The 27,505-nt window shown below is 37.7% G+C and overlaps 1 protein-coding gene across 2 annotated transcripts in view; it reads right to left on the bottom strand.

Moving 5' to 3' along the window:
• Positions 1-27,505, bottom strand: part of CPLANE1 (ciliogenesis and planar polarity effector complex subunit 1) — a 62,273-nt gene that overhangs the window by 21,678 nt on the left and 13,090 nt on the right. For both annotated transcript variants that reach the window (XM_075079998.1, XM_075080000.1), the window contains exons 13-33: positions 26,397-26,581; positions 24,743-24,823; positions 23,285-23,449; positions 22,361-22,534; positions 18,018-18,246; positions 17,647-17,780; positions 13,525-13,742; positions 13,060-13,224; positions 11,780-11,918; positions 11,265-11,374; positions 10,165-10,326; positions 9,896-10,004; positions 9,228-9,534; positions 7,864-8,797; positions 7,333-7,496; positions 6,226-6,362; positions 5,547-5,629; positions 4,331-4,413; positions 2,780-2,848; positions 1,030-1,222; positions 187-432 (exon numbers count right to left, since the gene is read on the bottom strand). In XM_075079998.1, coding sequence (XP_074936099.1) covers positions 187-432; positions 1,030-1,222; positions 2,780-2,848; positions 4,331-4,413; positions 5,547-5,629; positions 6,226-6,362; positions 7,333-7,496; positions 7,864-8,797; positions 9,228-9,534; positions 9,896-10,004; positions 10,165-10,326; positions 11,265-11,374; positions 11,780-11,918; positions 13,060-13,224; positions 13,525-13,742; positions 17,647-17,780; positions 18,018-18,246; positions 22,361-22,534; positions 23,285-23,449; positions 24,743-24,823; positions 26,397-26,581 — 4,087 coding nt within the window. The remainder of the gene's footprint in view (positions 1-186; positions 433-1,029; positions 1,223-2,779; positions 2,849-4,330; positions 4,414-5,546; positions 5,630-6,225; positions 6,363-7,332; positions 7,497-7,863; positions 8,798-9,227; positions 9,535-9,895; positions 10,005-10,164; positions 10,327-11,264; positions 11,375-11,779; positions 11,919-13,059; positions 13,225-13,524; positions 13,743-17,646; positions 17,781-18,017; positions 18,247-22,360; positions 22,535-23,284; positions 23,450-24,742; positions 24,824-26,396; positions 26,582-27,505) is intronic.

The following is a 27,505-nucleotide window of genomic DNA, read 5'->3' as shown; positions in this document are numbered from 1 at the left end:
AGAAAAGCAAACAAATAGCATTTACAAGTACCTTGAAAGAGGAACCATGCACTAAATATGCACAAAAATGGTGTAAATATTTTTTGTCTGCAGCAATCACTACAAAAACATTTACTAACTTAACAGGACAGATAACATACCAGATATACCGAACAGTCTTCATAAACAACACTTTGATATACCTACTTTTTTATGGTCATTGTTGGTTTCATCTCTTAAACTATTCCTTGGCTGAAAACCAAAGCTCTTTTGACCAGGCTTTCCTTTATGTTCTTGAGTGGGCAGTTGTGTTTTCAGAGTGCTATTGCCTTCCACAGTGTGTATGGACCGGCTTCCTTCCACATGAATGGATTGACACTGCTGCACATTTGGCAGGTTGGCAAAGGATGACTGCACTATTTGCATTAAACTCATGAAGTTGATTTGCTGTAGCTGGATACACACACACACAAAGTTAACGCTATAAACAACTGTAACAGGAACCTTAGCAAAAATTCTATGTCTAGGCTATAACTGTTCGTTATCCTGTTAATATAGGTGATAACAAACAACATCCCAAAGTTTCAATAATTATTTACTTGTATGATTGTTTATTGTACTAGACTTTCTTTTAAGATACATTATGCTATATTTTTTATTATGCTAAAGCGATACAAATTCCTTCACTTTTTTTGTGAAGTTTGAGTAAATGTTAGGTCACATAGAATTCCCTCAATGTACTAACAAAAACTAAATCCTGGTATAGCTGCAAAGTTATTACAGTTTAAGATTTTTTCCTAATCTGTACTATTAGACACACTGCATTATGTGAACTAAAACATATCAAACCTTACTATATTAATAATTTTCTTGAGTCAAAATCAAGAGTTAGGTCTAAAATGAGTTTTCATAGTAGTTTGTGGGGAACTGGAAATCTCTTTCAAAAAAAAACCACAACACAGAATACCTTTAAAATAGCAATTATCCTCACTGTTTTAAATAACACAATTTATACTGTGAACACACTTTTCAATACTGAGATGCTCTCACCTGAACTAATTTAAACATTTCATCTTGGAGCATCTGCCTGACAGTTTCTGATGTGTTTAGTTTCTCTTCTGCAGGGACTTCTTTCTTGACTTTTTGCCTCTTTGCAGAAATGGGAGTATTGGAGGTAACACTTGACATAGTTGACACAAGATCCTGAGAAGGCTGACCATCACTTAGAGAAATCTCTACATTACTTGAGAAGCGAAGGAAAAGAACAAAACTATTAAAAACATTCATTGTTCAGAACACCTATACTAGGTTGTCTTAAATCAATCCAGAATATTTGAAAGGTAACTTCATTTTTCTGAAGCATGATTCATTTTTAGGAACATTTAAATAATTAATGTTGCACAACCTTCATTGGATAGCATGTATGACATCTTTTCCTAATGCTTTCTAATATACTGAATGAAAAAGAGTAGTAAAGACATAAGATCTATCTAATTTATTAGTCACAAGGGTGCCTGAAATGTTATCTTCACTAGAGATAGTGGCAGAAAACAATGATTTGACAGAAAGAGGGCCTGGTTAGTCATAAACCAAACAGCTGATGGAAAATGGAGAAGGACATTATTAGCTGAAATAAGAGAGATGGCAGATTCACTTTCATTTAAATAATTAAATGTGCCTTTATATATTTAGAAGTAAAAAATCAACAACAAAATTTCAAATCAGAAAACAATTAAAATTAAAATAACATGTACCAGATAATAGAATATATTGAATTTTATCACAGATGTTATTAGATCTTATAGTAGGTAAAGACTATTAAGTAGACAAAGTCCTCTGATGAAGAAGAGGGGGTTAGTGTTTACATTAAGTTATAAAGAAACTGAAGAACTTCACCTACATCAACAGGAATTGACCCAAGAGACATTTCTCTAAGAAAAATGCTGACTTTGCTGTGGGTACAGGCAACCTTCTAAGGGATTTTGACAACTGAACAGGATGGCCTCCAAGCATGTTAAGAAACAGAAGCATAAAGCAATGGCTACTAAGTAATATCGAAAAGGTTTTGGATATGGAATAGGTGTGAAGTGGCACAAGAAATCTTTTGGAAGACAACTAGAATGTGTAAGCATGGCACGAAACCCTAGAAGTCAGAGAAATTTTTCTTTTAAAAAAAGCTGGCATGAAAAACTCAAGAATGAAATGAGATGAGACACACAAAAATGGAATCCAAAGGGATGCACACTTCAGATCTTCTCCTAAACTGAAAAAACTCAGAGGACTATTCTAGAATTGAAAGCCAGAGATTAACTCCTGACCCCTTTTCCCAATTCCAACCTCCCTATTTATAGAAATATTATGTATAATGTTTACAGGAATCTAGCATTTGCTGTAGGACATATGCATTTTAATAATTTTATAAAAATATGAATATAAGTTTATAATATTGTTGTTTAGGTATTTATGTAACAATATATCTTCTATAGTAATATTATATAATTATAATGATCCTACCTGGAACCAATGAACAAAAGTAACACTTCTCTTGAAATCTGGTAGCTCTGAATTAACATGTTTGATTCATGTCATACTCTGGACAACACGCAAGAGTACATGATCCTCAAAGGTTAGAGTACAAAAAGGTTTCAGGAAAGGCTACGTAGTACTACAGTTTGCAGGTAAAACATACTATGGCTGGAAATATTTTGTAATCAAATCTACAGATCATGTTATTTCAAACTGAAAATTTAATAGGGGTAGTCCATTTTTTATTATAAAAAATGTTATAGGTTTATCTTACCTGGGAACTTCAGCATCTTGTTCTAAAGAGGATGAGTGAGAAATGGTGCTAGTAACAACCTCGGTCATGCTATAAACAAAGGCAGAAAAAATTAGCATTGTAAATACCACAATAATTTGTTATGCGGTTTATTTTCATTTTATATATACTTATATACATATGGGTTTGTATATATACACACACACATATATATAACCTCCTGAAAAAGTATTTTAATTAGTATGAGACAAAATACCTGAAAGGCACCCAATCAGAGCTACACTGATATGCATTGCTTCAGTTATGGCATTACACTGCAATCTAAGCTGGCAAATGTTGACATTCATGCTTTGTCTCCCTAGCGATCAGACTGATTCAAACAAAAGGACCGAAAAGGTTCTGGCTATTCAACACAAAGAACAGGCAAAAAAGAAGTTGATCTGAGTTGACAAAAGAAGAGAAAATTCTAGTTTAGCAATACTGTTAATATCATTACAATCTGCATTCCTAAAACAGAAAAGCCAGTATCATAAGAATTGAGGCACATTTTATGTGCAGTTATTTTTGTTTCTTTCAAAACAAAAATATATCAGTTTAAAATAGTAGAGAATTCTAAGTCTTTCTAAAATTAAGCCATTTAAAAGTTTTCCACAAACTTTATATATGCACAGGAATATTTATTTATGTGCCATCACAATTAGTAAGACTTTCTAAATATTAAGACATTCAGGCACTGTACCAGATGAAAAGGTTTTGTTACTACAAACAAATTCAATGGATTCAAGAAGAAAGCTAACCTAAATAAAAAAATACTTTTCTATCATTAAAACAAATGAAAAAACCTCAAAAGTTCAAGATTCCTCACGATACCCATAATGAACACTGTTTAAAGAATATAGAGATTCTTCCCTTGGAAAACTTCAGAGAAATCAAACTGACCATTAATCTATTCAAACAGATGAAGTGACAATCAAATTTATGGACTGTTTCTATAATTTTACATACAATAAAGTGTGGAGATATTTTAAAACCCAAAATTTTAAAATGATCATAATTAAGTAAATTTCTTAAGTTGTGTAAAATACCTCCCTGCTTCTTTAGGAGTTAACAAGCTTACAGCCCATATCCATTTTCATCTCACTTCCCGCTTCCTAGAACCACCCTGTCCTTCTTCTATGTTGTGTAACAAATTAACTGTTAAGTTTCCTAGAATTACAGCTCTCCACCTGTATTTAACCTGAAGTTGCTGCTCTGATTTCAAGTCTGGGGAAGTAACTGTATACCCGAAAGCTTTTCCACTTATTCTCTATCTTTTACCCAGACATAAAATACACCTTCCCGGAAACTATGCCTCTGTTATTTGATCCTACTATAATAACCACTCACCCATCCAGCACTTTGCATACGTGAAATAGGAGATGACTGAAATTTTGTTTAAAATATGAGTTTGATGCTACAAAAACCAGCAAGAACACATTGAGATGTCACTGGATACCGTAATTAACAAAACTACTTTACATTTTTAAACAAAATTAAAAGATAAATTAGAACAACAACAGAAAAGTCTCTCACGCATTCTGTTCATCCTTTCCTTCCTTTGTTTTTTCCACCTTTTGGTCTTCCTGGGGACTATCTACATCTGAAATGGAGATGTGCTGGAATACGAAAAGATGCATTTCAACTTCTAAATTTTTGTATCCCCCTTCTGCTTCAATAAAGCTTTATTTTATTAGCATAAAGCAAACATACTTTTGATTAATCAGTCACTTGAAAAAGATGACTGAAAAATAATAAAAATTACATACTTATCAGAGGACAGTTACAGATCAGAAATAGATATTAGATTCATCTAACACCTTTCTAAGTCATTATTATGAGTTTTTATTTACAAATGCATATCCATATAGTACCCTGGAAATATACTCTGCTAATCTCGCATCTCCAAGGTAAGGATGAAAATGTGGAAACAACCCTATTATACACAAAGTACTTACAAACTAAGAAATTGATACAAATGCAGGATTTTACACAAAGCCACACACCCGCTACAGTAAAATGCACTATAGAATTGAACACCACAATACATTTATTGTTCCTAATCCCATTAAGATCACTGAATCTAGAGTACTACAGGCAAGTAAACTGATGGTATTGCAATTCACATTTCAGCATAATAGTCCTTAGCCAATTTCAAAGAAAGGAGACTTATAACCAAAGATGATGCATGAAAAAAGAAGGCTTGTTTACAGATCCAGACTGAGTTTTCAAACAGGAGCAAAATAAACATCTTTAGATATTTAATTTAAAAACAAGCAAGCATGCATGCAAACAAGTGGTAGAATCTTTACTTAACCACCCTGTGACAAAAAAAATAGAAGTTGTTAATACAGCTTTCTAGCATAACAAAATACATGTAAGAATCTGGTCTATTAACCAGAACACCACCTGTTTTGTTTTGTCTTAATTTTCATGTTTTTAAATACATATGTGCATACATAGACTTATATATTTATATGTAGTGCTATACATTATATAGATTTAATGTATAGAGGCATACACACATTTAGTTTTCCAAACAATTGATCAGTTTTCAAAAGTGCTTACAGCAGATCTCACTTTATTACTGTTAAATTAATTATGACTTTTATTACTGATTCAAGCAGGGAAAAAAAATCACTAATCCTAAACACTTTAAGCCCTCATTTTGTGAAGTACATTGATGAATTCAGGATATTTTGAAAAGAGTATTCATAATAACTTCATGCTTCTACGCAAGATGGTAACTTGCCTTTCCTCTTTGATGTTCTACAGGTTTGATCTTGACAGAGCCATTGGAGCTCCTTGGAGTTTCATACGGCTCTTCAAAGAACTCTACAAAATACAAACAATTACTCTAAATCAGAAAACTACATTACATACAGCACTGTTACACGATTTCTGTCAACTGGTCACATTAGTCCACTTTTTCCCTTCCCCTGCAAGAAGAAAGGGGTTGGGAGATCTCTCAGTGAATTCAATAACTGTTATCACTAGTGGTAATGCATGCACCAAAAGAAAAAAAAAAAACACCACCAAAAGCCAACTAACCACAACTTATTTTTCTTGTTATTTTCATGGTAGGAATATGAGAAACGTATTCTAAGCACACTCAGCTCTTATGATTTTCAAAACATATTTTACACAGTCACATGAATATTTTCAGAATGAAAGTAAAGGATTGAATTAACTATGTTAATATATGTTGTCCTATCTCTACAGCAAAAAGAAGTTATGTAAGTGAAAAACTGATAAGAAGGTCTTGAGAAAGCAATTGTATAAAATTTAGTTATAATATAAAATGGATACAAAAATAATTTCAATTGAACAATGAAAACTTATTCCCATTTTTTACTTTAACAAACAGAGGGACTGACTCCTACTGTTTTATATGTCAGACCATCGTAAAATAATATACCATAAAAACAAACCTCCACTTTCTGATGTTACATCTAACTCCTCCTGAACAAATGGTTCCACTTCATTAAGGTCACCAGTCATAGGAGGTACAGAATAATTCCCATGATTAATGTCCTTCTTATCAAAATATCTTGACTTTGTAGATATTCTGGTAATTAGAATTACAAAAGGTAATTAACAATAGAAACAATGTAAGTATCTGACAGTTTAAGAATGCTGTTCCTGTCAGATTGCAGGCTAGTGCATAACTGTGAAATAAACACTGCTATGATATAATCAATGCTCATGTAAATTTTCTTATCACTGAATTTCACTTAAACTAAGATTAATCTTATTTTTTAGTATAGCTGTGATTTTTTTAGTGACATTAATGGCAGTCTTTCAGATAGACCGTTTCCAGAAAAATGTAACAACACATATGAACTACCGAAAATATGACATGAACTGCATCATGACTTCACTTGGTTAAGGTTACATTGCTCTCCTTCACAGAAACTTCCTTTATTTAAAAAAATCTTGTCACAGAAGGCAAACAATAATGTCTCAGAATACTAAGAGCAAAGATCTTTTGTTTCTTTAGTGCAGCAGAAGATGAAGAGAAATGTCACAAAGGACTTCAGGTTAAGGAATCGCCATCTCCAGAACTGTGTAAGATACTAACAAAATATTTACTGCCTTTCCCATCTATCTTTCTGTCATACACACATACTAAGATAGCTAGATTACAGATCCAGGGAAAACTATAGTAATGCTACGAACTCTCACCTCAACATAAGGAAAATTACGCTAAAGAGAATCAAAGTTATCTGAATTCTTTGAGAAAACCATGATATCAACTATTTCAGAAAACCAGATTCCATTTCCACATCATTACGTTTATAAACAACCATGTATGATTCACTTCACATGCAACAGCTACATTGTCTTCTACCTAAAAGTATGTCCGCTGATGGAGAATATTTAATCTGCTTCATGCAGCTGTAAACAACATGCACGAGTTTGACTTTGCACTCAAAATTAAACATGGCTATAATAACAGAACTCTTCACATTGACATACTGCTTAGCTGAGGAATTATGACCAGCTAGAGTTCTTAGGTTAAAAAAAGAAATATTTACCCCAAACTGGTTTCACAAAGATCATCATAGGCTCGTAAACTCTGGACATCAAGTAGAGGATTGGCCACCACAGAAGAGCCTTCATCCACACTACTTACTTCCTCTGTCCTAGTCTGGGCTTCCGATAGAGATGCAAATGCTTTCAGATATTGATTATCCAGACTCTAATAATATCAACAACAACAACAATAATAATTCACTAGTTAAAAAAATATACCTGATACTTTAGAAAACACCCCAACGATTCCATATGTGTGTTCATTATTCCAGTGATACCACAGAGTACATTCACGCTTACCTTCATATCATTTTCTCTATTATCGATCTGAGAAATACTGGATTTACAGTTACCTGTGGAACCTGAGTTTTGTCCCTTTTTTCCATCAAGTGAATCAATGGTCCTTCAAATTACCCAAAGGAAACAAAAGATATCTGTGAGCAGATCTCACAGATCTGTAACAGATGTGTGTGATTTGCTTTACTGGCATAACTCACACTTTTTATCGACACTTATCCCATCCCTTTTCTTACCTTAAATTTTATGCTCTTTGCTTGTGATCCATCTCTGTATAACTGTTCTAACAGCCATAAAGAAGTAAGAACAGCAGCTGCTGACGTTTTCACATGTATCATTGGGAGAATCTCCTCTAAGGAATCTTGTTTATTGGAACCGCAGAGTAGTCTTTTATCAGACCATCTGATCATCCACTCAAGCAGTTTTGCAATACTGCTCAATTTACCTGTCAATTCTACAGCCAGTTCTTCTCGTGGTACAATATCATCTGTATCAATAGTTTTGTAAATGTATTTAGAAGTTGCCTGGGTTTGCAGGCTACAGAAAGCATGGTTAGGAAAAATCTGGCTTGCTGGTGCAAAAGTGACTCCTTGATTGTCACTCTGAGCTCTGTAAATTGACTTGTGTTTTAAACCAAATAATCCTCTGTTAAGTCCTTTCATTACGTTACGCATAGAAGGTTCTGCTGTCTGTATAATGGGCTGTACAGTGGTCGGATTTTCCAAAACATTATGGTTTTCATTATAGACAGATACTGTTTCAGGACTGCAAGATGCCTGGGTGACAGTATAGCAAGACCCTGCTCTAAATACACTTTGGCTTCTAGTTTTGCCTTGTCGACGTTTCAGTGTTGTATGAACATCAAAAAAGAGAGAATTTAATTCATGCTCTCGAAGAAGTTCAGAAAAGCCAGTAAGAAATGGAATTCCATGGTTACTGTACTTTATCAGGTCTCTCTCAAGAACATAACTCAGGAAGAGTTCTAAAAAAATAACATATTCATCATCATCACGTTCAAATTCCCATGCACCAACTACAGGCAAATTACATTGATTATGCTTGTCTTTTCCATATACTTCGTCTTTAGGTTTCGTTCTGCAGTTAAGAGCTTTTATCTTGCATGTGGCATTTTTGTCACCTATTTCTCCTTGTCTCTGATGTTCATTATCCCTGTAAGACAAACAAACAAACACGAAGAATTACATTAAAAGATAAGCAAATGCTACATTAGTTCCTGTTCTTCCTCTGTTGAGGAAGAACAGGAAACTAACAAAACCATATTTACATTAATACAATGTTATGGTGGCAAATTAATCAAATGCAAAATCCAGTTTTTACATAGACAGCAACTCATCAGTATCATGTATGAGCTTGGTCATAGCTGATAATAATTTACACTCAAGAACGTATTAGTCACATAGTTAACTGATAGAACATTGGCAGTTCTAAGATTTGATAAATTTGTAATTCTTTGTTTGATAAATTACCCAAAGTGACAATTATCCTGTTTGGTGAAAAGGCTACTTGAACAGTAAGAGACAACTCTTTTTTAATTTTTTTTTCCTTAAATAGAAAGCTTTCTGCTGCATTTTTTCCATACCTTTGGAGTGAAGGTGTTTGAGCACTCATTCCTTCAGTAAGCAAACCATCAGAAAGTGTATCTGCAGTGCCTGCATCACTATATACCTGAGAAATCCCAAGATCAGTAAGTGTGCTTCTGCTTAAACTAGTGCCTAATGAGAATCTGTCATAACATTGTTCCTCATCATCTGCTGCTCCCTCTTCTGCTGGCTCCCAAATATTAATTTCTATGGGGCCTATGTTCCTCGTTACATGTCTCAAGGCCTTCATCCTCCCTTTTTCAGTAGCTTGTATGACAACTGACATAATTTCTTCACTTTCAGGACCTACCCAAAAAAGAAAACAATGAGATTTTAAATGCAGGCTTCTCAGTTTCTACTTATTCTCTTGAACTGAGACATAAATGAACTTTGAATCATCATAAATTATAGCCATTTAGAAATACAGACAGAAACTGTGATAAAGTGAAAGAACACCATCAACTTACAAGTTTTTACATTCTGTTGGTACAGACATATCAGAAAGAAAATAAAGAATTTGCCACAAAACTCACTCAAAGTTGTCTAACTGAAAACTGTAATAATTGTTTCACATGGGGTATGAAAGAAGGTATTGGCAGAAGTTAATTAGTAAGTAGGGTAAAGGAGAAAATTCATTTACTATCTCCTGAAGAAGGATGTACACTACCTTTAACAACACTGTGTCTGAGTCGCTGCTGAAGACCATGATACTTGTCTCTCAATGGAACTCTTATATCCTCAGGATTAGGAAATGCTTTTACGAAAATCTCTGCCACCTGCACAGAATAAAAGATCTTTTCAAGTGGCTAACACATAATAAGGTATAACTTCCAACAGGACTTACACCACCACAAAGTCTACCCAGCAGCACTTAAAAGGAGAAGAAACATTTGTGATAATCTCTATTGCTTTTGTTGTAGCTTTAATGTTTTTTACCTTTTTCACTGGTGGTAATTCTCCAAGCAGACTTAAAATTACGTCTTGGACTAATTCTTCAACATTCATGAACCTGCAGAAAGGAAGCATTCGACAAGCCCACTCCACTGCATTCAGACAATGCTCAGCTGTGGAGGCATCATATTCATTCTTCTTCAGATCCTAAAAAAAACCCACCTCACTATAGAAATATTGATATGAAAAACATATCAGCTAAATTATTAATATATTGCAAATTGGAATTACTCTTCCTTAGCCAACAGAAAATAAAACCAGCTAACTTAACAGTCAAGCAGAGAAGTATACAATGCTAGGAGACAGATCAAGGTTGTAATGGACCATAACTTATATAAAAAAAAAAAAGGGAAAAAAAGAATTCCATAAACACTCTGCTGAAGAGTCTGTTTGCAGTCATTTAGAGCAAAATGTAAGAGTTTGATTAAAGTAGCCATAACTGATTAAATATACTGAATTACCAGATCAAGTAAATAGTTTTACAGTGTATTAAAGTGATCGTAAGTTATTTCTGTCACTGTCGCATAAAGCACATCAAAATCAGAATATTCTGCTCTTTGAAACAGAACCACCCTGTTCATGTGAAGCTTGATTTTTCTCGTGAAGAGAAATTTGGATTTTTTTTTAAAAAGGATGCAACCTGTGATAAGGACAGCTGAGTTGCTAGACTACATAGGACAAAAAATCAGTATCTGTACTGTTACAGAATATATCACGCATATCATAATGCCAGTAGTTTCTCTCTTTTTCTTCCCTGACCTCTGACATCAGTCAATGAGGGTATAAGTAAAGAAAAAATAATTAAATTTTACTACTTTTCATTACTCTTTTTGAAAAACAATGTATAACACTTTTTGGTGCGTTAAATATACATTGGTTGGGAAACAACCAAAACAACTTAATCTAATGGAAAAAAAAAACGTAAATACTTTATCTAGACAACAAGTGTAGAAACTAGCACTATGCTAATTTTGTCCTACTAACCAAGTAAGAGTTCTCACAGAAATATACTGCATATCTTTAGAATTCTTCTTATAGCTTTATGCAATTAAAATTTATCTTTACTATTTTAGTACTATAATTACCTTCTTATTGTTAATATTTTCCCTTGCAGCTTGGTATCGCCTACAGTTGTCAGATAATCTTTCACGAACGTGAAACATCCAACACAATGCACATAGCTCTCTGAACCAACCTATGACACAAGCATACGATTTGGTGAGATTCTATTTAAATACATGAAATAAAACAGCTTCCGATTTTTAGATAGAAGAAAGGAATTAACATTATCTTAACAACAATGAAAGAAAAAATTACTCATTCTTGAGTCTTCAAGAGTGCTCTGCAGCTAGAGCACTTTAGTCCCACTTAGTGTTCATCATTTTTTTCACATCTGTGAGATCTGTAACACACACAACAATCCAGAACAGCAGCTTTCAGATGAAGAGCTTTTATAACCAACATAAAAGCTGGAAAGAGAACGTGTCTCTGCGCACACTGCAGCGTACTATTTTGTGCTAGTAAGTTTCTTTGCACCTGTGGATTCTCACTTGTGTTCTTTTTTCCAGCCTTAAATTATTCTATTTTATTGCATACAGACCTAAAATTTTACAGGTAATGTCATCAAACTGATGGCCTCCAGAAGATGTAGATGTACAGAAAACAGTCTGGAAATTGGAGTAGCGAAGCAAAGTCTCTGGGAATGGACTCAGTGAAGGAAGAGATCCTTTCATTCGAATCTATACACAGTAAAAATAAATAAATGATTATTTAAATATAACCTGCCAATTTTGACATGTATCAACAAATTTTGTTTGCACGTCGAAGTAAAAATCAGTTAAAGTTTTGTATGTATCACTACTAAATGTACAGCCTCTCAGTTATAGCAGTATATTAACCAGGTAAGTAAAGTTCCCATAAGCTTGCTTTCCATTTTCCTCAAATCAGTATTCTGAAAATTCATCTAAAGGAATACATTTAGCATGAGCTATGGCACAAAAAAATGCTTTTGTCTGCATGGTACTCATAATACTCATACTTTTTTGCTCTTGTATTTCATGGTAGTCATAAAAAGAACTAAGACCACAATTAAGAAACCAGCTTAATCCAGCATAGTCCAGGCTGCTGTCAACCACGGCAGACTAGTTCTCCCTCCTGTTTCGGCTGCTGCTTCTGATCACCTCCCCATGTCAGCATTAAGCATTATGTGTGACCATGTAATGGGCAAAAAGAAGGAAATATCTGTCAGTCAGACCAGTTCCAGATCTGGATCACTGCATGAATGCTGGTGCGGGGAGATGAGGGAAGTAAGACAGTCACACTCGCCCCTTTCTGTAGCAAGTCAACCTTCTGTAAGTGGCTGGGTAACAATGACCGAAGAAAAGCCTCAGGTTATGCACAAAATTTTTATTAGTATATTCTGAGCTTGGTTCTGTGCAAACAAAATGCACGAGAAGAATGAGATCTTACAAGTCCGGTGCTCTGTGCACTATGATGTCCGCTTTGCCGCAAGTATCATGTTCTCTGTTACATCTTCAACCCTAAGTGATCTGGAACACACTTGCAGTTGACAGCTCTAACTCCCAATTAAAATCAGCTTGTTTCTTTCAAATGGACAAAGAATGAGTTTGTATGTTACCAAGTAGATACAGAAAGACATGTAGAAGGAGACACTTCTGTTAAGTGGACACCCTATATTTTTAAGTTCTGGTTTCCTAAAAGAACTAAAATAACATGGAATGTAAAACTAGAAGACAACACATTAAAAAATTGAACATCAAGGGCCAGATGAAACTGAACGCTTCTGCAATGCAATTGCAAGCTTCTCAGTAATATTTACTACTGATAACCAAGCTACAAAAAAACAAGTTAAATGCTTACTTTTTGCATAACTTTTCTTGCCCGCTTCAGTTTTGCGATATACCACTGTGCTGCAGGGCAAGAACAACAAGCAGCCCTGAAGAGCAAGATAATTCGCTGAAGGACTCCTGACACTTTCTGACGACTTTCTCTCTCAATTTTTAAAAGAATGTCATTGCAGTCTTCCTGAAAAATGAAAATTCAAAGACAAAAACAAGCCTCAAAATTAGAAAGGACATAAAAAATAAGGAATCTGACCTAAATGTTGTTTTTCTCCTAAGAATATTTCCCTTCTTTTTAGAGCATCCTTTATGGAAAAAACACAGAGGCACACACACTTTCTTATCACTACGGTGCTACTTAAGTAAACAAACAAGTATGTAAAAAATAGACAGAAAAATGAGCTGAAAGGAACCAGAATAAAGACCGTATTTCATAAATACATTCAAACAAAAGATCCAAGAAACTTCTATCACACATGCTTACTTCACTGAGAGAAGCTGGCTGAGGACAGTATAATGGTGGTGCTGGAAGATAAAGCCCATCTGGAACTAAACCATACAATTTTCTGCTGAGATCCTTGGCAGAATCTATCAAAAGCTGGAATGTGTCTGAGAGAATATCAGCATCTGCCATAACAGCTGCTTTCAGTAGTTCCTGTATTGAACTATAAAGAGCATTTGCATCTTCCTCTTCAATGGGATCTACAAAATATTAAGCACAGAACTGATGAATTAATTGGCTCAATTAATACATGGCCTTCCCTCTGAAATTATGAGGCTACGTTCTTAGAATTTGCATTCACCTATTACAATGTATAAACCACTTCTACTTGCTTTAAGGTAAGATCTCTCACATTTAAAAACAGCATTCCATTATTAATTCTGCCTTTTTGCCACATTAAGGAGTAAGCTATTGCCTTTCTTGATAGAGAAGTGAACTTCTCAGCCATGTATTTTCATGGCATAAAATTCTAGCAAATCATTCTCACCAAGTAGGCATAAACTAGATGTAATATTAGTAATGACTGTAACAACTCTTTTATCGGTGAGCATGGTGATAAAGGGAAATGTATTTGCTTGATCTCTTTTACAAATTACTACATTTTTTCCTCACCTCCTAGAAATAGCAGGACCTTTAACATACCTCATTAATTGGTTCCTAAAATTCGCATATTATACTGCTCTACTTCCATTATTACTCCTCCTCGTCTGCCATGTATGTGCTGCCAAATCTTTCCACTACATATCATACTTACAGATTGTTATATACAGCATATGTGTGTGTGTGTGTCTGAAATAAAATCCTTGGAAATGAGTACAAATGAAGAAGTGAGTACAAGTCAAATGAAGCACGTGATTGGGAAAAGCCAACATGGATTCACTAAGGGCAGATCGTGCTTGACAAACCTGGTGGCCTTCTATGACAAAGTGACTTGCCTGGTTGACATGGGGCGGGTGGTGGACATTGTCACCTGGACTTCTCCAAGGCCTTTGATATGGTCCCCCACAGTCTCCTCCTGGAGAAATTCATGGGTTATGGCCTAGACAAGTGGTCTGTGCAGTGGGTGGGGAACTGGCTGACAGGCTGCACCCAAAGGGTGGTGGTAAATAGCTCTTTCTCAAAGTGGCAACCTGTCACTAGTGGAGTCCCCCAGGGATCGATATTGGGCCCAATGTTATTCAACATCTTCATAAGTGATCTGGATAATGGGATCAAGTGTAGCCTGATGAAGTTTGCTGATGACACCAAATTGAGTGGGGAAGTAGACACTCCAGAAGGGAGAGCTGCTCTGCAGGGAGATCTGGATAGGCTGGAAGAGTGGACCAACAAGAACCTTATGAAGTTCAACAAGGAAAAGTGTAAGATCAGGCACCTGGGAAAACGTAACCCGGGAGTGCAGCACAGACTGGGATCCACCTGGCTGGAGAGCAGCTCTGTGGAGAGGGACGCACGGTCCTGGTGGACAGAAAGCTCAACATGAGTGAACAGTGTGCTGCTGCGGCCAAGAAGGCCAACAGGATGCTGGGTTGCATCAAAAAGGGCATCGCCAGCAGAGAGAAAGAAGTCATTATCCCACTCTACTCAGCGCTTGTCAGGCCACACCTGGGGTACTGTGTACAGTTCTGGTCCCCGCTATACAAAAAGGATGTGTACAGGCTGGAAGGGGTCCAGAGAAGGGCCACCAAGATGATCAGAGGACTGGGAAGCCTGCCATATGAGGATAGGCTGGGAGAACTGGGTTTGTTCAGCCTTGAGAAAAGGAGGCTCAGAGGGGATCTCATCACCATGTACCAGTACTTAAGGGGTAGCTACAAAGAAGATGGAGACTCCCTTTTTACAAGGAGTCCCATGGAGAGGACAAGGGGGAATGGACACAAGTTGCTCTTGGGGAGATTCCAATTGGACACCAGAGGGAAATTTTTCACAGTGAGGACAGTCAAGCATTGGAATAATCTCCCCAGGGAAGTGGTTGACTCGGCCACATTGGACACCTTCAAGAGTCGTCTGGACAGGGTGCTGGGCCGTCTTGTTTAGACTCTGCTCTTCCTAGAAAGGTTGGACTAGATGATCCCTGAGGTCCCTTCCAACCTGTGATTCTGTGATACAAATGAAGAATCTACACAGTACTCAGGATATGGCTTAATGATTAATTAACATCCACCTGCTGACAGGAACTTGAACCATGGTTTCCAAACACACAAAAAGAGAGTAAGGAATAGAGATCATGCCAGTAACCTTTCTGTAAAATGTAAACAAAGGCTGATTGATCTAGACAATTGGGGGAATTTCAGCAGTAAAGTATTAAGTTAGGTTATGTGATAAAAAGCTTGTATACACACACAAAGAAGCACAGGGACAGCAGGAGGTAGGGGAACCCGAGTAATACCTAGAGCCATCTACTCACAGTAGATAAATCAACTCTCATCTCCACACCCAGAGATGCACAACAGCAAATCATGCTGAGGCATGGACACCCTGTCCAGGCCCTTCCCAGAAGAGCCATGAGCCCATGTCCAGGTACGAAACTCAGGAAGATGAGTCAATGGGAGTGGCTCTTTTCAGTACCTTTTGGCTTGAGAGGTGTTACTGTCAAGAAGCATAGCACATACTATAGGATGCAGTGGAAAAGCTTTTGGGGATTGCACAAGGCTCATTATAGGATCTTTTGGAAAAAAACCAGCCTCACCTCCATCAGGCCCTGTCAGAACATACCTATTTTCCAGGGTGAGGGACTCTCTGTTCTGTGTGTCTGTGTATAGGATTTTAAGTGCTAGCAACTGGAGTGGGACCATGGATCAGAAAGCCTGTGTCTGGGATGCTAGCAACTGCACAGACTGGAGTTAAGTCAAATCAAGTGCCAGCAACTGGAGCGGGACCATGGGTGAGAGTGCCCATATATCCAGTGCCAGCAACTGGAGCAAGTGAGCCTATGTAAGGAAATGTGTGAGTGCTAGCAAATATCAACTCAGACTAACCAATGAGTAAATGAAGTGTCCTGGGAGCTAGGGGTGTGTTCGTATCACTCCTGCACGAGTGAGGCCACAGGAGTTGGCAGTGACTGGAGGGACTGGTGAAGACCTGGCCAACTGCTGGAGAGATGACTGGGAGACACGCTTGTGAGTCTGCATGTCTCTAAGGGCAAGACAAGGGGATCTGGATACTGGAGGGACCAATGGAGTCATGACCACCTGCCAGAAAGACTGTGTGTGCACAGGTGTGTGTGTCTCTAAGAGTGAGGCACCTGGAAAGACTGAGGATTCCAGACCCGTTAGCTACTGGATGGACTGTATATTCAAGGCCAGCTACTGTGGGGGTGTGCAGACAGTATGTACACAGGGAGAAGAGGGTACCTCAAGTACATCTGTACTAGAAAATGGAGTGGGGCTGGGACTTTGGGAGCTCATGTATGCAGACACCAGTATTTTGGAAGACTCAGCTACTGGGTCTAAGCACTGCTACTGGAGGGATCCACATTGTACACATAGGTATGCGTATGCAGACCTTCATCCTGACCAACAAGAGAGGGGAAGGGGATAGGAGTGTTGGTGCTGTTTGTGCAATTGCTGAGCACATATGTAGGTGTTGATCTGTGTGGTCAGCAGTATAGAGGTGTTGCGTATGTGCTTACTGGGAATACATTTACAGCTTGGCTAGCTGTTGGACATGCAGTCATGGAGCTGTCACCTATGCACCCCTTCCCCCTTTAACAGAAAGGAAAGGCAAAATTGAACACCATCTTGTAACTATTTTAAGTGTGATGATACTTCCCATAATGTTAATACATTCCCATTTGCTTCAGAGTTTTTTCTGTTTGTTCTAACAAAGCTTCAGTTTTCCTCCAAACTGAAGTTAATATCAAATATAGTCAAATAAGGTTTTGGCTGATATGCACAAAGAAGACAAGATTGATAATGCAGTGCATTTTTAGAATGATCAACGCCCAAACCCAAACCCCTATAAAATTAAAGTGTTTGAATACATTATAACAGTAATGCACACATTGGAGAAGATGAGGTAATTGTTTCTTTTTAAGACAGCATATAACACAGAATATGCAGTGAAATTCCATGAAAAATAAACACAATTATTTATAGTCTTATGTACCTGTAAACTGCTTGTATTTAATACCTCCTGATGTTTCAGAAGTTACCGGCTGTCCTAACAAAGACTGTAACTTTTCCTGAAAAGTCTGCATTGGTGACAAGCTTAACGGCAGGTGACACTCTGTGGTTTTCAGTCTGAAAGTATAAAAAGACACTGTTCGTTAATAAGAAAGTAAACCAAATACATAAGCTAGTGAAACTCCGTTAAACAAATATCTAAGACAAAATAAATCATCTTAACACATTAGGTCTTACACTTACTAGGAGTTGGGGAATATCAATTTTTGAGGCAAAGAATATGTCTTGTAACAAAAAACTTCATGCAAATAACATTAACCAAATACAGTATACTAATTCCAAGCTCAAATTTACCTTGAGAATTCATTAGAGTTCTGACAATACAGCTGGTAGGCCATACCAATTGAAGCAGACAGTTTCCAGTCCCCAAGTCTGTGTGTTAACCACACAGACTCTGGAATGAGTCCACCAATAAAGAACAAATCAAGAGCATATTCAGCCGTCCACACAGATGAAAGGTTCTGGTCCCTGACAGCTCTGGTAACCAAAGAGTGTTGCAGCTGAATAATACGAGGAGATAAATCTATGACACCAAAAACACATTTTAAATTTTAATATGCATGCTATCAGATGAATAATCTAGAAATCATATGTTCACATTGCTTTTGGATTCCTCTCAATGTAGAATTACTCTTTACCTTATTAGAGGCACACTTTGGGGTTTACCTACAGCAGGCAGATGCAGCTCATGCTATCGTATAATAGTGAGGTCAGAGCAGGCTATTCTTCTGCTTAATAATGTGGGATATATGAGCACGTGCAGAACTTGTCAGTTATTCTTACTTCAAAGATTTAATCACACTGATGGAACATTTGCAAGTATGCTACATATGCTTAGGATACTCCAGAGGGTACAGCTGAGATAAATGGAAATTCTGAGTTTTCCTAGTATACCCATCTTGTTTGTGCTCACTGTGCTGCTTATTGGAGAAGACAGAAAGCTACAGTGCATTTTTGAGAAAAAACAGTACATATTTTTAAGAGAGTGTATCAAGACAAACTGAAGACAAATTTAATATCTTCTTATTTCTTGAGGTTTAAATTTGTTTTCCAGGGTTTTACTTCCTGGTTTTCCTGGAGAGGTGCTGATCAACATTAACTCTAAGGAGTTATTTGCTTCTCTCACAGCTTCTGTTTACTGTTGAGGCTATGACATTATTTAGGGAAATATTCACACTAATCCAGCTTATGCAACGCATTTCTTCCAAGATTGTCCATGTACATGGACCTTTGATCAATGCAAGACCTTTGATCAATGCAAGACCTTATTTTGTAGGATTTATCTGGAAAGTTGTCTGATTAAAACATCCAAAAGACCATGAAGAAATACATACCAGTGCATGTTGTAGTACAAAAACATTAAAAATAGTCAATGTATTCAAATATACTGCAGAATATCTAATAAATGAAAATACATTAATATTGTAGGGAAATATCTGGCATTATAATATCAACTTACTAGTACAGCACTTAAAATACTCCTGAGTAACTCTTCATTCCTGTGGACATTACATCACTTTCAAAAATTAACTCTGAAACCAAAAATTTCCTAACAACGACAATCTTTAAACAAAATCTATTGCAGAAAACAGATAAACCACCCACTGTAATAAATACTACTTCTCAGAAAAATGCTGATAAGCAGGACTTAAACTACAGTTTGACAATAAACCAACTTGATATTCCCACTTGTTCTGATGATATGGTGTCTGATGCATTTTGGTTTCCAAGAGCTCGACTGTCAAGTAAGCAAAAAATACTTCCCTCTGGATTTTCAGTTTGGGTCACAAAATACCACAGATCTAATTCAACTCTTCGTTAAGCACTGCTTTTGTCTCACTTTTGGGAGGATCAAAGTCAGTCACAGCTACATATTTACGTAAAAGTAGTGCAAGAACCATGAAATTCTAATGTTGATTAATTTAGGTGAAAAGACCATACAGCATCCTTTTACCTGAGTATCAGATTTAGATCACTAAACTCAAAGCATGGGAAAAACAAAAAAAAACCTTGGGGGGAGGGTGGGAAATCAATATATTGGGAGGCAGCCCTGAAGGGCAAAGGAGTCCAGGAAGGCTGGACATTCTTCAAGAAGGAAATCTTAAAGGCACAAGAGCAGGCCATCCCCTTGGGCCAAAAGATGAGCAGGCAGGGAAGACCACTGGCCTGGCTGAACAGAGAGCTTTGGCCGGAATTCAGGAAACATGAGTTTATGACCTTTGGACGAAGGGGCAGGTAACTCAGGATGACTACAAATATGTCATGAGGTTACGCAGGGAGCAAATTAGAAAAGCCAAATCCCAACTAGAACCTAATCTGCCACATGAGACAATAAAAGATGTTTCTATAAATACATTAGCAACAAAAGGAGGGCTAAGGAAAATCTTCAGTCTTTATTAGATGTGGGGGTAAATACAGCAACAAAGGATGACGAAAAGGCTGAGGTACTTAAATGCCTTCTTTGCCTCAGTCTTTACCAGTAAGACCAGTTGTTCTCGGGGTACCCACCCAGCCCCCTGAGCTGGAAGACAGGGATGGGGAGCAGAATGGAGCCCCCATAATCCAAGGGGAAATGGTTAGTGACCTGCTACACCACTAGACACACACAGGTCTCTGGGGCTGGATGGGATCCACCCAAGGGTACTGAGGGAGCTGGCAGAAATGATCACCAAGCCACTCTCCATCACTTATCAGCAGACCGGGCTAACCAGGGAGATGCCAGTAGCACTGAGGGTAGCAAATGTTGACGCCCATCTACAAGACAGATCAGGAGGACCCAGAGAACTAACAGGCCTGTCAGCCTGACCATGGTGCCAGGGAAGGTTGTGGAGCAGATCATCTTCACTGCCATCATGTGCCACGTAGAGCACAACTAGGTGATTAGGCCCAGTCAGCACGGATTTAGGAAAGGCAGGTCCTGCTTCTGATGGACTAACCTCATCTCCTCCTGTGACAAAGTGACCTGCTTACTGGATGAGGGAAAGGCTGTGCATGTTGTCTACCCGGACTTTGGTAAAGCCCTTGGATGCTATTTCCCCCAGCATCCTCCTGGAGAAACTGGCTGCTCACAGCTTAGACAGGTGTACCCTTCGCTGGGTAAAAAAGCCAGGCCAGGCCCAAAGAGTTGTGGTGAAAAATCCAGTTGGCAGCCGGTCACAAGCCGTGTTCCCCAGGGCTCAGTACTGGGGCCAGTTCTCTTTAATATCTTTATCAGTGATCTGTACGAGGTGATCAAGTGCACCCTCAGTCAGTTTGCAGTGGACACAAAGTTGGGTGGGAGCGTTGATCCGGTGAGGGTAGGAAGGCTCTGCAGAGGAATCTGGACAGGCTGGATCGATGGGCCCGAGGTCAGCTGTACAGGGTTCAACAAGGCTCAGTGTTGGGTCCCGCACTTGGGTCACAACAATCCCATGCAGCGCTACAGGCTTGGGGAAGAGTGGCTGGAGAGCTGCCTGGTGGAGAAGGCCCTGGGGGTGTTGGTTGCCAGCCAGTATGAGGCAGCAGTGTGCTCAGGTGGCCAAGGCGGCCAACAGCATCCTGGCTTATATCAGGAATAGTGTGGCCGCCAGGGGTAAGGAAGTGACTGTCCCATTGTCCTGGGCACTGGTGAGGCCGCATCTTGAATACTGTGTTCAGTTTTGGCCCTCTCACTACAAGACATTGCCCTAGTGAGACTGCATTTGGAGTACTGTGTCCAGTTCTGAGCTCCCCAGTTTAAGAAGGACAGGGAACGCTTGAGCAAGTCCAGCAGAGAGCTACCAAGATGATCAGAGGACTGGAGCATCTCCCATATGAGGAAAGGCTGAAAGGCTTCAGCTTGTTACGTCTGGAGAAGAGAAGACTATTGGGGGACTCTCATCAATACCTATAAATACCTAAAGGGGGTGTCAGGACAATGGGACTAGGCTCTTTTCAATACTGCCCAATGAGAGGACAAAGGGCAGTGGGCACAAGTTTGAACATACAAAGTTCCACCTGGATATGAGAAAAAAACTTTCTTCCTGTCAGGTTGCCAGAGCAGTGGAACAGGCTGCCCAGGGAGGCTGTGGAGTTTCCTTCCCTGGAGACATTCACAACCCAACTGGACGCATTCCTGTGCCCCCTGCTCTATGTCCCCTGCTCAGGATGATCTCTAGAGGTCCGTTCCAACCCCTACCATTCTGTGATTCTCTGAGTTGCTGGAGTGTGTCCAGGGAAGGGCAATGAAGCTGGTGAAGGGTCTGGAGAATCTTATGAGGTCTTATGAGGAGTGGCTAAGGAAACTGGGGTTGTTTAGTCTGGAGAAGAGAAGGCTGAGGGAAGACCTTACTGCCCTCTACAAATACCAGAAAGGAGGTTGCAGAGCAGTGGGTGTCGGTCTCTTCTCCCAAGTAAAGAGTGATAGGGTAAGAGGAAATGGCCTCACATTGCACCAGGGGAGGTTTAGATTGGATAATAGGAAAAAATTCTTCACCAAAATGGTTGTCAGGGGTTGGAACAGGCTGCCCACAGAAGTGGCTGAGTGTTTACAGTTGATGGCCCTGAAACTATATAACATGAAGTTAAAGCAAACTGACAGCACTGATATACATGTAAAAAAAAAAAAAAAAAAAAAAAGAGTTAAGCACAGCAAATTAAACTGCTTTTAGAGAAAATACCTTGTTTGATGTGAAGTGGATGCAGGATGTCAACATTGTGTGGTGGGAAGATATAAAGCAGCTGATTTGTGAAATAAGCCGCCATGAATCGTGCCATGGATCGAATCACAGCCATAGCAGTTTCAGTATGAACATCTATTACCATCCATAGTTCATGCTGAAAATACTTGGTATCTAAAAAAATAGATATCAAATTAAAACATTATGAGGCAAATTATTTTAAATTTGAATGCTGAAATTGTTAATCACAGCTTATAAAACATTTTTAAAAACAAGCAAACTATGGTATTAATTTCTTGACAAGCTCTCAGGACTTAATCTTTTACACTAATTACACATTATATTAATACTTAAAGACTTTTATACACGGTTTTTAACAACTAGAGATGGACCTCTAGTATCTAAATTTATATCAGTCCTGAGTCAAAAAAAACTGTTTAAATTTAGAAATTTACATTTCATACCCTAATTATTAGGAAAAAAGTTGCAAGAATCTGGAAAAAAGAATACCCACTGCCAATTTAGGACTGGTGACCAATCTAAAATCCGCTATTTTATATTGTTGCATCATAAAAAAAAAATTAAATCAATATGAAATAGTATCACATCAATTCCCCCTTATTTTTCTTATCTAAAGTCCTTCCTTGAGCAGATTTGAATCTAACAATATTTAACAGGCCATGCTTTCACTATTAATTATACAATGAAAGTTGTCTAAACACTTACTCCAACTAATGCAGCTAAAAGAACACCCAAGCATTAGAAAAAGATCTTTGAAGTCACTGAAAACAGACTTTAGTCCAGCATAAAGAGAAAAGCATGCTGTCAAGTGTGTGGGATGGCACAGCAATTAAGACACTAGATTATTCGAACAGGTTCAACATTCATGCAATATACAACAACTTTCATGCAATATACACATACCAGAAAATTTTTCCATCTGACTCACTGAGAGCTGTGATCGCCTTAGAATCTCGCCCACCAGATGATCACAGAGTCCCTGAGCCTCGCACAAGTTATACTGATACAGGTGGCAAAATAATATTGCAAGATAGTATCTACTCTGAAGAAAACGTGCTCTTTTTCCTCCTGTATTAGAAGAGAAAAAAAGGCAGAAGTCTATTTGGAAAAGAAACAACAAACACAAACAGATGCATCAGGTTTAAAAGTACTAGTTTCTACCTCTCCAGAAACATGTCAACATAAATATATACTCTGAGAAGGAGTAGAATTCAGGAGCAGCTATTTTTAGGAGGTATGATCCTCCTGCCCCTACATTACTAATGAATTAATGGTCATCCGTAACAGTTTTACTTCTAGCTATCTGGCAGTTTTCAAAATAATACAGCGTGTCATGGTTTAACCCGGCAGGCAGCTAAACACCACAAAGCCGTTCGCTTACTCCCCCCACAATGAGATTCAGGAGAGAATCAGAAAAAAGGTAAAACTTGTAGGCTGAGATAAAAACAATTTAATAGGACAGAAAAGGAAGAGAAAATAATAATAATGATTAAATAAATATACAAAACAAGTGATGTACAATGCAATTAATTGCTCTCCACTCACTGACCAATGCCCAGCCAGCTCCCAAGCAGCAGCTGCACCCCCCCAGCCAACCCCTCCAGTTTTGTTCAGCATGACATCATATGGTGTGGAATATCCCTTTGGTTAGTTGGGGTCAGCTGTCCCAGCTTTGTTCCATCCCATCTTCTTGTGCAGCCCCAGCCTCCTAGCTGGCAGGGCAGTAGAAACTAAGTCCTTGACTTAGTGTAAGCATTGCTCAGCAACAGCTAAAACATCAGTGTGTTATCATCGTAATTCTCATATTAAATCCAAAACACAGCACTGTACCAGCTACCAGGAATGAAATCAACTCTATCCCAGCCAAAACCAGGACAAGTGTATAATTGTTAAGACACAAAGACAAGACAGCTCAAGGGAGCCTAGCTTTCAAAGACAACTGAACTACAACAAAATTGCTTAGATATCCACCAAGCTTCCAGTATTGTGAATTCTCTCTGCATGGGTATCCCTTATCATAATTACCTGCAACAAGTTTTTCTCATGACACCTGGGAAGATAATCTGATTTCTGTTCATCTGTTTTTCATGGTCTCCTTCTTGCTCAGAAATATACTTAGAGCTCTTCTGTACTAACTACTTCATAACCACAACATAACTCTGATATTAAAATAGAAATACATGGAATTTTCTTAGGTAACAAGGAGACTTAAGTTTTGTCTGGTCTCTGTTCAAATCCCAGCTCAATTTCAAAATTCCTTTGTCTTGCCCCCTTTGTCTGAAGAGCAGAGAGTCACAAAAGCTACGTTAAGTGATTATACAACTTACCCCTTTCACCCCCAATAATGACTTTATCCCTTACCTTTTGCCTTGATTTCACAAAGAGATCTTTTCCAAATGTCCACAGATTCTCTATATGAGCCTAGAAGGAACTTCTCCTCACCTACAGAAGTCACATATATAACATAGTAAAAGCTTTGCATAGTTAGTTTTACAGGTGCAAACACACATGCACTTACTTCAGCATTACAGATTTATGAAATGCAGAGCAAAACATGGGAGTCTCCAGCAAATTTCTATTCTCAGAGCTAAATCTAAGTTTTCAGCATCTGAGAGAACATGACTTTGAATACCCCTCCCCACCTTGTTTTTTTAATTGCTGAATCGTTAATTAAATGACAAAATCAGTTCAGTTATAATCACCCCTACAAGGTTTTTAGTAACTAGGTTATTTTTTTCAGCTTACACAAGGTTATAAATGTAACTATAGTTAGAAACAATAATTTACTGATGGGGAAAAGCATTTTCTCTTATCTGTTTTCCTATTTCCTATGATACGGAAGATGTTTTTCATTGTAAAAAGTAGTTGTAGAATTATTTAGCAAGTTGGATATGTATATTCTTTTTCCTTGTAAAAGCACTTTCAAACAACAGGTCTATGGACTGTTACACATTTCATGTCTCTAAATGTCACCTCTGCACCTCTACTCCCATTCTAATTTTTAATCCATGAGTCAACTCCTAAGTACTTGGCAGACAGGTAACTGTAAAACAGCAGAGCTCCTAGGTAAAGGAAAAGGAGGAAAAAACAAAATAGCGCTACAATAGAAGAAAAGACAAGGAGAGATTTGCCACTCTATCCTGCTTAGCAGCAGCTAGCCAGTTCACATATTGGCTGGCCCATCAGCATATATGTTACTCTAGCTCATCCGCAAACCATGCCGCATCTATTTGGCAAACTGAATGTAAATAAAGAACATAAGGAATGGGTGGGAAGTTGCACGTATTGTTAGGATAAGTGAAAGAGACATGAAGGAGCTAGGGTATTGTATGGAGTGATGCAGGAAGAGAAGCCAGAAGTATTACTGAAGGGAGAGAGAACAAGAACATAGAGAGGAAACAGAACTGTGATGGGAGACACAAATGGTATGCTGGGCTTATTAATGTGGAAGGGGAAAGGAAGACAAGAGTACAGGACAGCAGTGTGTAGGAAATTATTTTGCAAACAGTATATGGTTGTAGCCTAAATATGCTAAATTAAGTCTGTTAGATTAGGTTACACTAAATTAGACTCTTAGTTGAGGCTGACTACATTCATGTACCCAACATGCTCACTCCCACAGTGATCACATGGAGCAAACAGGATTCCTTCAGAGAAATGCAGTAAGAAACACATTGTGATGCCCATCTACTTTAGACAATATAACAAAGTACAAATGAGATCAGAATTCAGATCCTGTGGTCAGATTCTCTGGGACATGATTCAAAACAAAGTGAAGTCAATATAGTCTTTTCATTTAGCTCAACAAGCTCTAAAGATTATAATACAGTCTATAGGTGTCCTGGGACAGGAAGTATTTAAGAGAGAGTTCTGATCAGAATTTTAAGGAAAGTCCTATTATTAATTTTTTAAAAATTTGGTGATCAGTCATTGATTGTGGTTAAGTTGGACCTAATTTTCCTATTATTCAGTTAATCATGCAACTAACATTTGTAGTTCTTCTCAAAGTACTAACCAGATACAGAATTAATCTTCAGATGTTGTTCTAAGGTCACTCCTGAAGACTGGATGGTCGCTTGTATATGGCTCAAAAGCAATGAGATAACAGACTTCTCTTCTGCATTCTTGTTCACTCTTCTGTTCAACTGCATCTGATACCAAACCACTTTCTCATACAACAGCCGCCACAGGACATTCAACCTGTAGCTCAAGAAGTATAATAATATGAAAATCATAAAAAGTTAACTAAATCACATCCATTTCTTATCTTCTTAGTTATCCAATATATAATACAAAATATATTTTATGGTAACAACTACTTTCTTAACTTCAATAAGGACAAAAAATTAATCACTTTTTGCCTTGGGTTTTTTTTCATTTTGTTTTTTGACCAAACACACACTGATTTTTCTGAATTTATGTAAATGCAGCAACCTACTTCAAGCATCCAAACACACCCAAAATGAATCCCTTGCTATCTAAACAATGGGGAAATGAAATAACCTAGATAAACCTTAGAACAGTTATCAATGTCTTTGTAAACAAGACTGATTAAAAATACAATTAAATCATAACACATAACAGCAACGACAGGGAAACAGAAGACTGCAGAGCATGTTTCTAGGGCTGGCAAGTCCCTGCTACCCAGCACGGTACTATTACAGGTACCAGCTCAGATATGTAATAAGCTTGCTGATACAAACAAAAATACATTGCCAGGACTTCTTTTTGAAGCTTTTTGCTTAGACAGAACTGCAACACACCTGCACCTTCTTCTCCAGCACTACTGTTTGCATTATTAATACATAGAGTCAGTCATATGCACAGTGATCAGTACCTGGACCATAATTAATCAAAAACATGGATTATTTTCTCAGAGACAACTGAAATTTGCCTATCAAATTTGCAACGGACATTGTATTATATTTTAAGTTTACTGAAGAAATGCATTTTACTGTAGTAAAATTAAAATTGCGAGTTACAATGCTTCTTAGCTTCTAAATCTCTGGGAAGGAACAATTTGCTTGTATGACTGACACACTGACTGATTTGAGTTCTGCAGTAGAGAAATAATCCAGTGATGATAATAAACTTTCCCCTTAGCTGGATTAACTTCAGTTTAAA

This window comes from Phalacrocorax aristotelis, chromosome Z (genome assembly GCF_949628215.1).
Source record: "Phalacrocorax aristotelis chromosome Z, bGulAri2.1, whole genome shotgun sequence".
NCBI classification, from domain to species: domain Eukaryota; kingdom Metazoa; phylum Chordata; class Aves; order Suliformes; family Phalacrocoracidae; genus Phalacrocorax; species Phalacrocorax aristotelis.
Note: the sequence above shows the minus strand (reverse complement) of the source record. Positions and strands in the feature narration are given on the sequence as shown.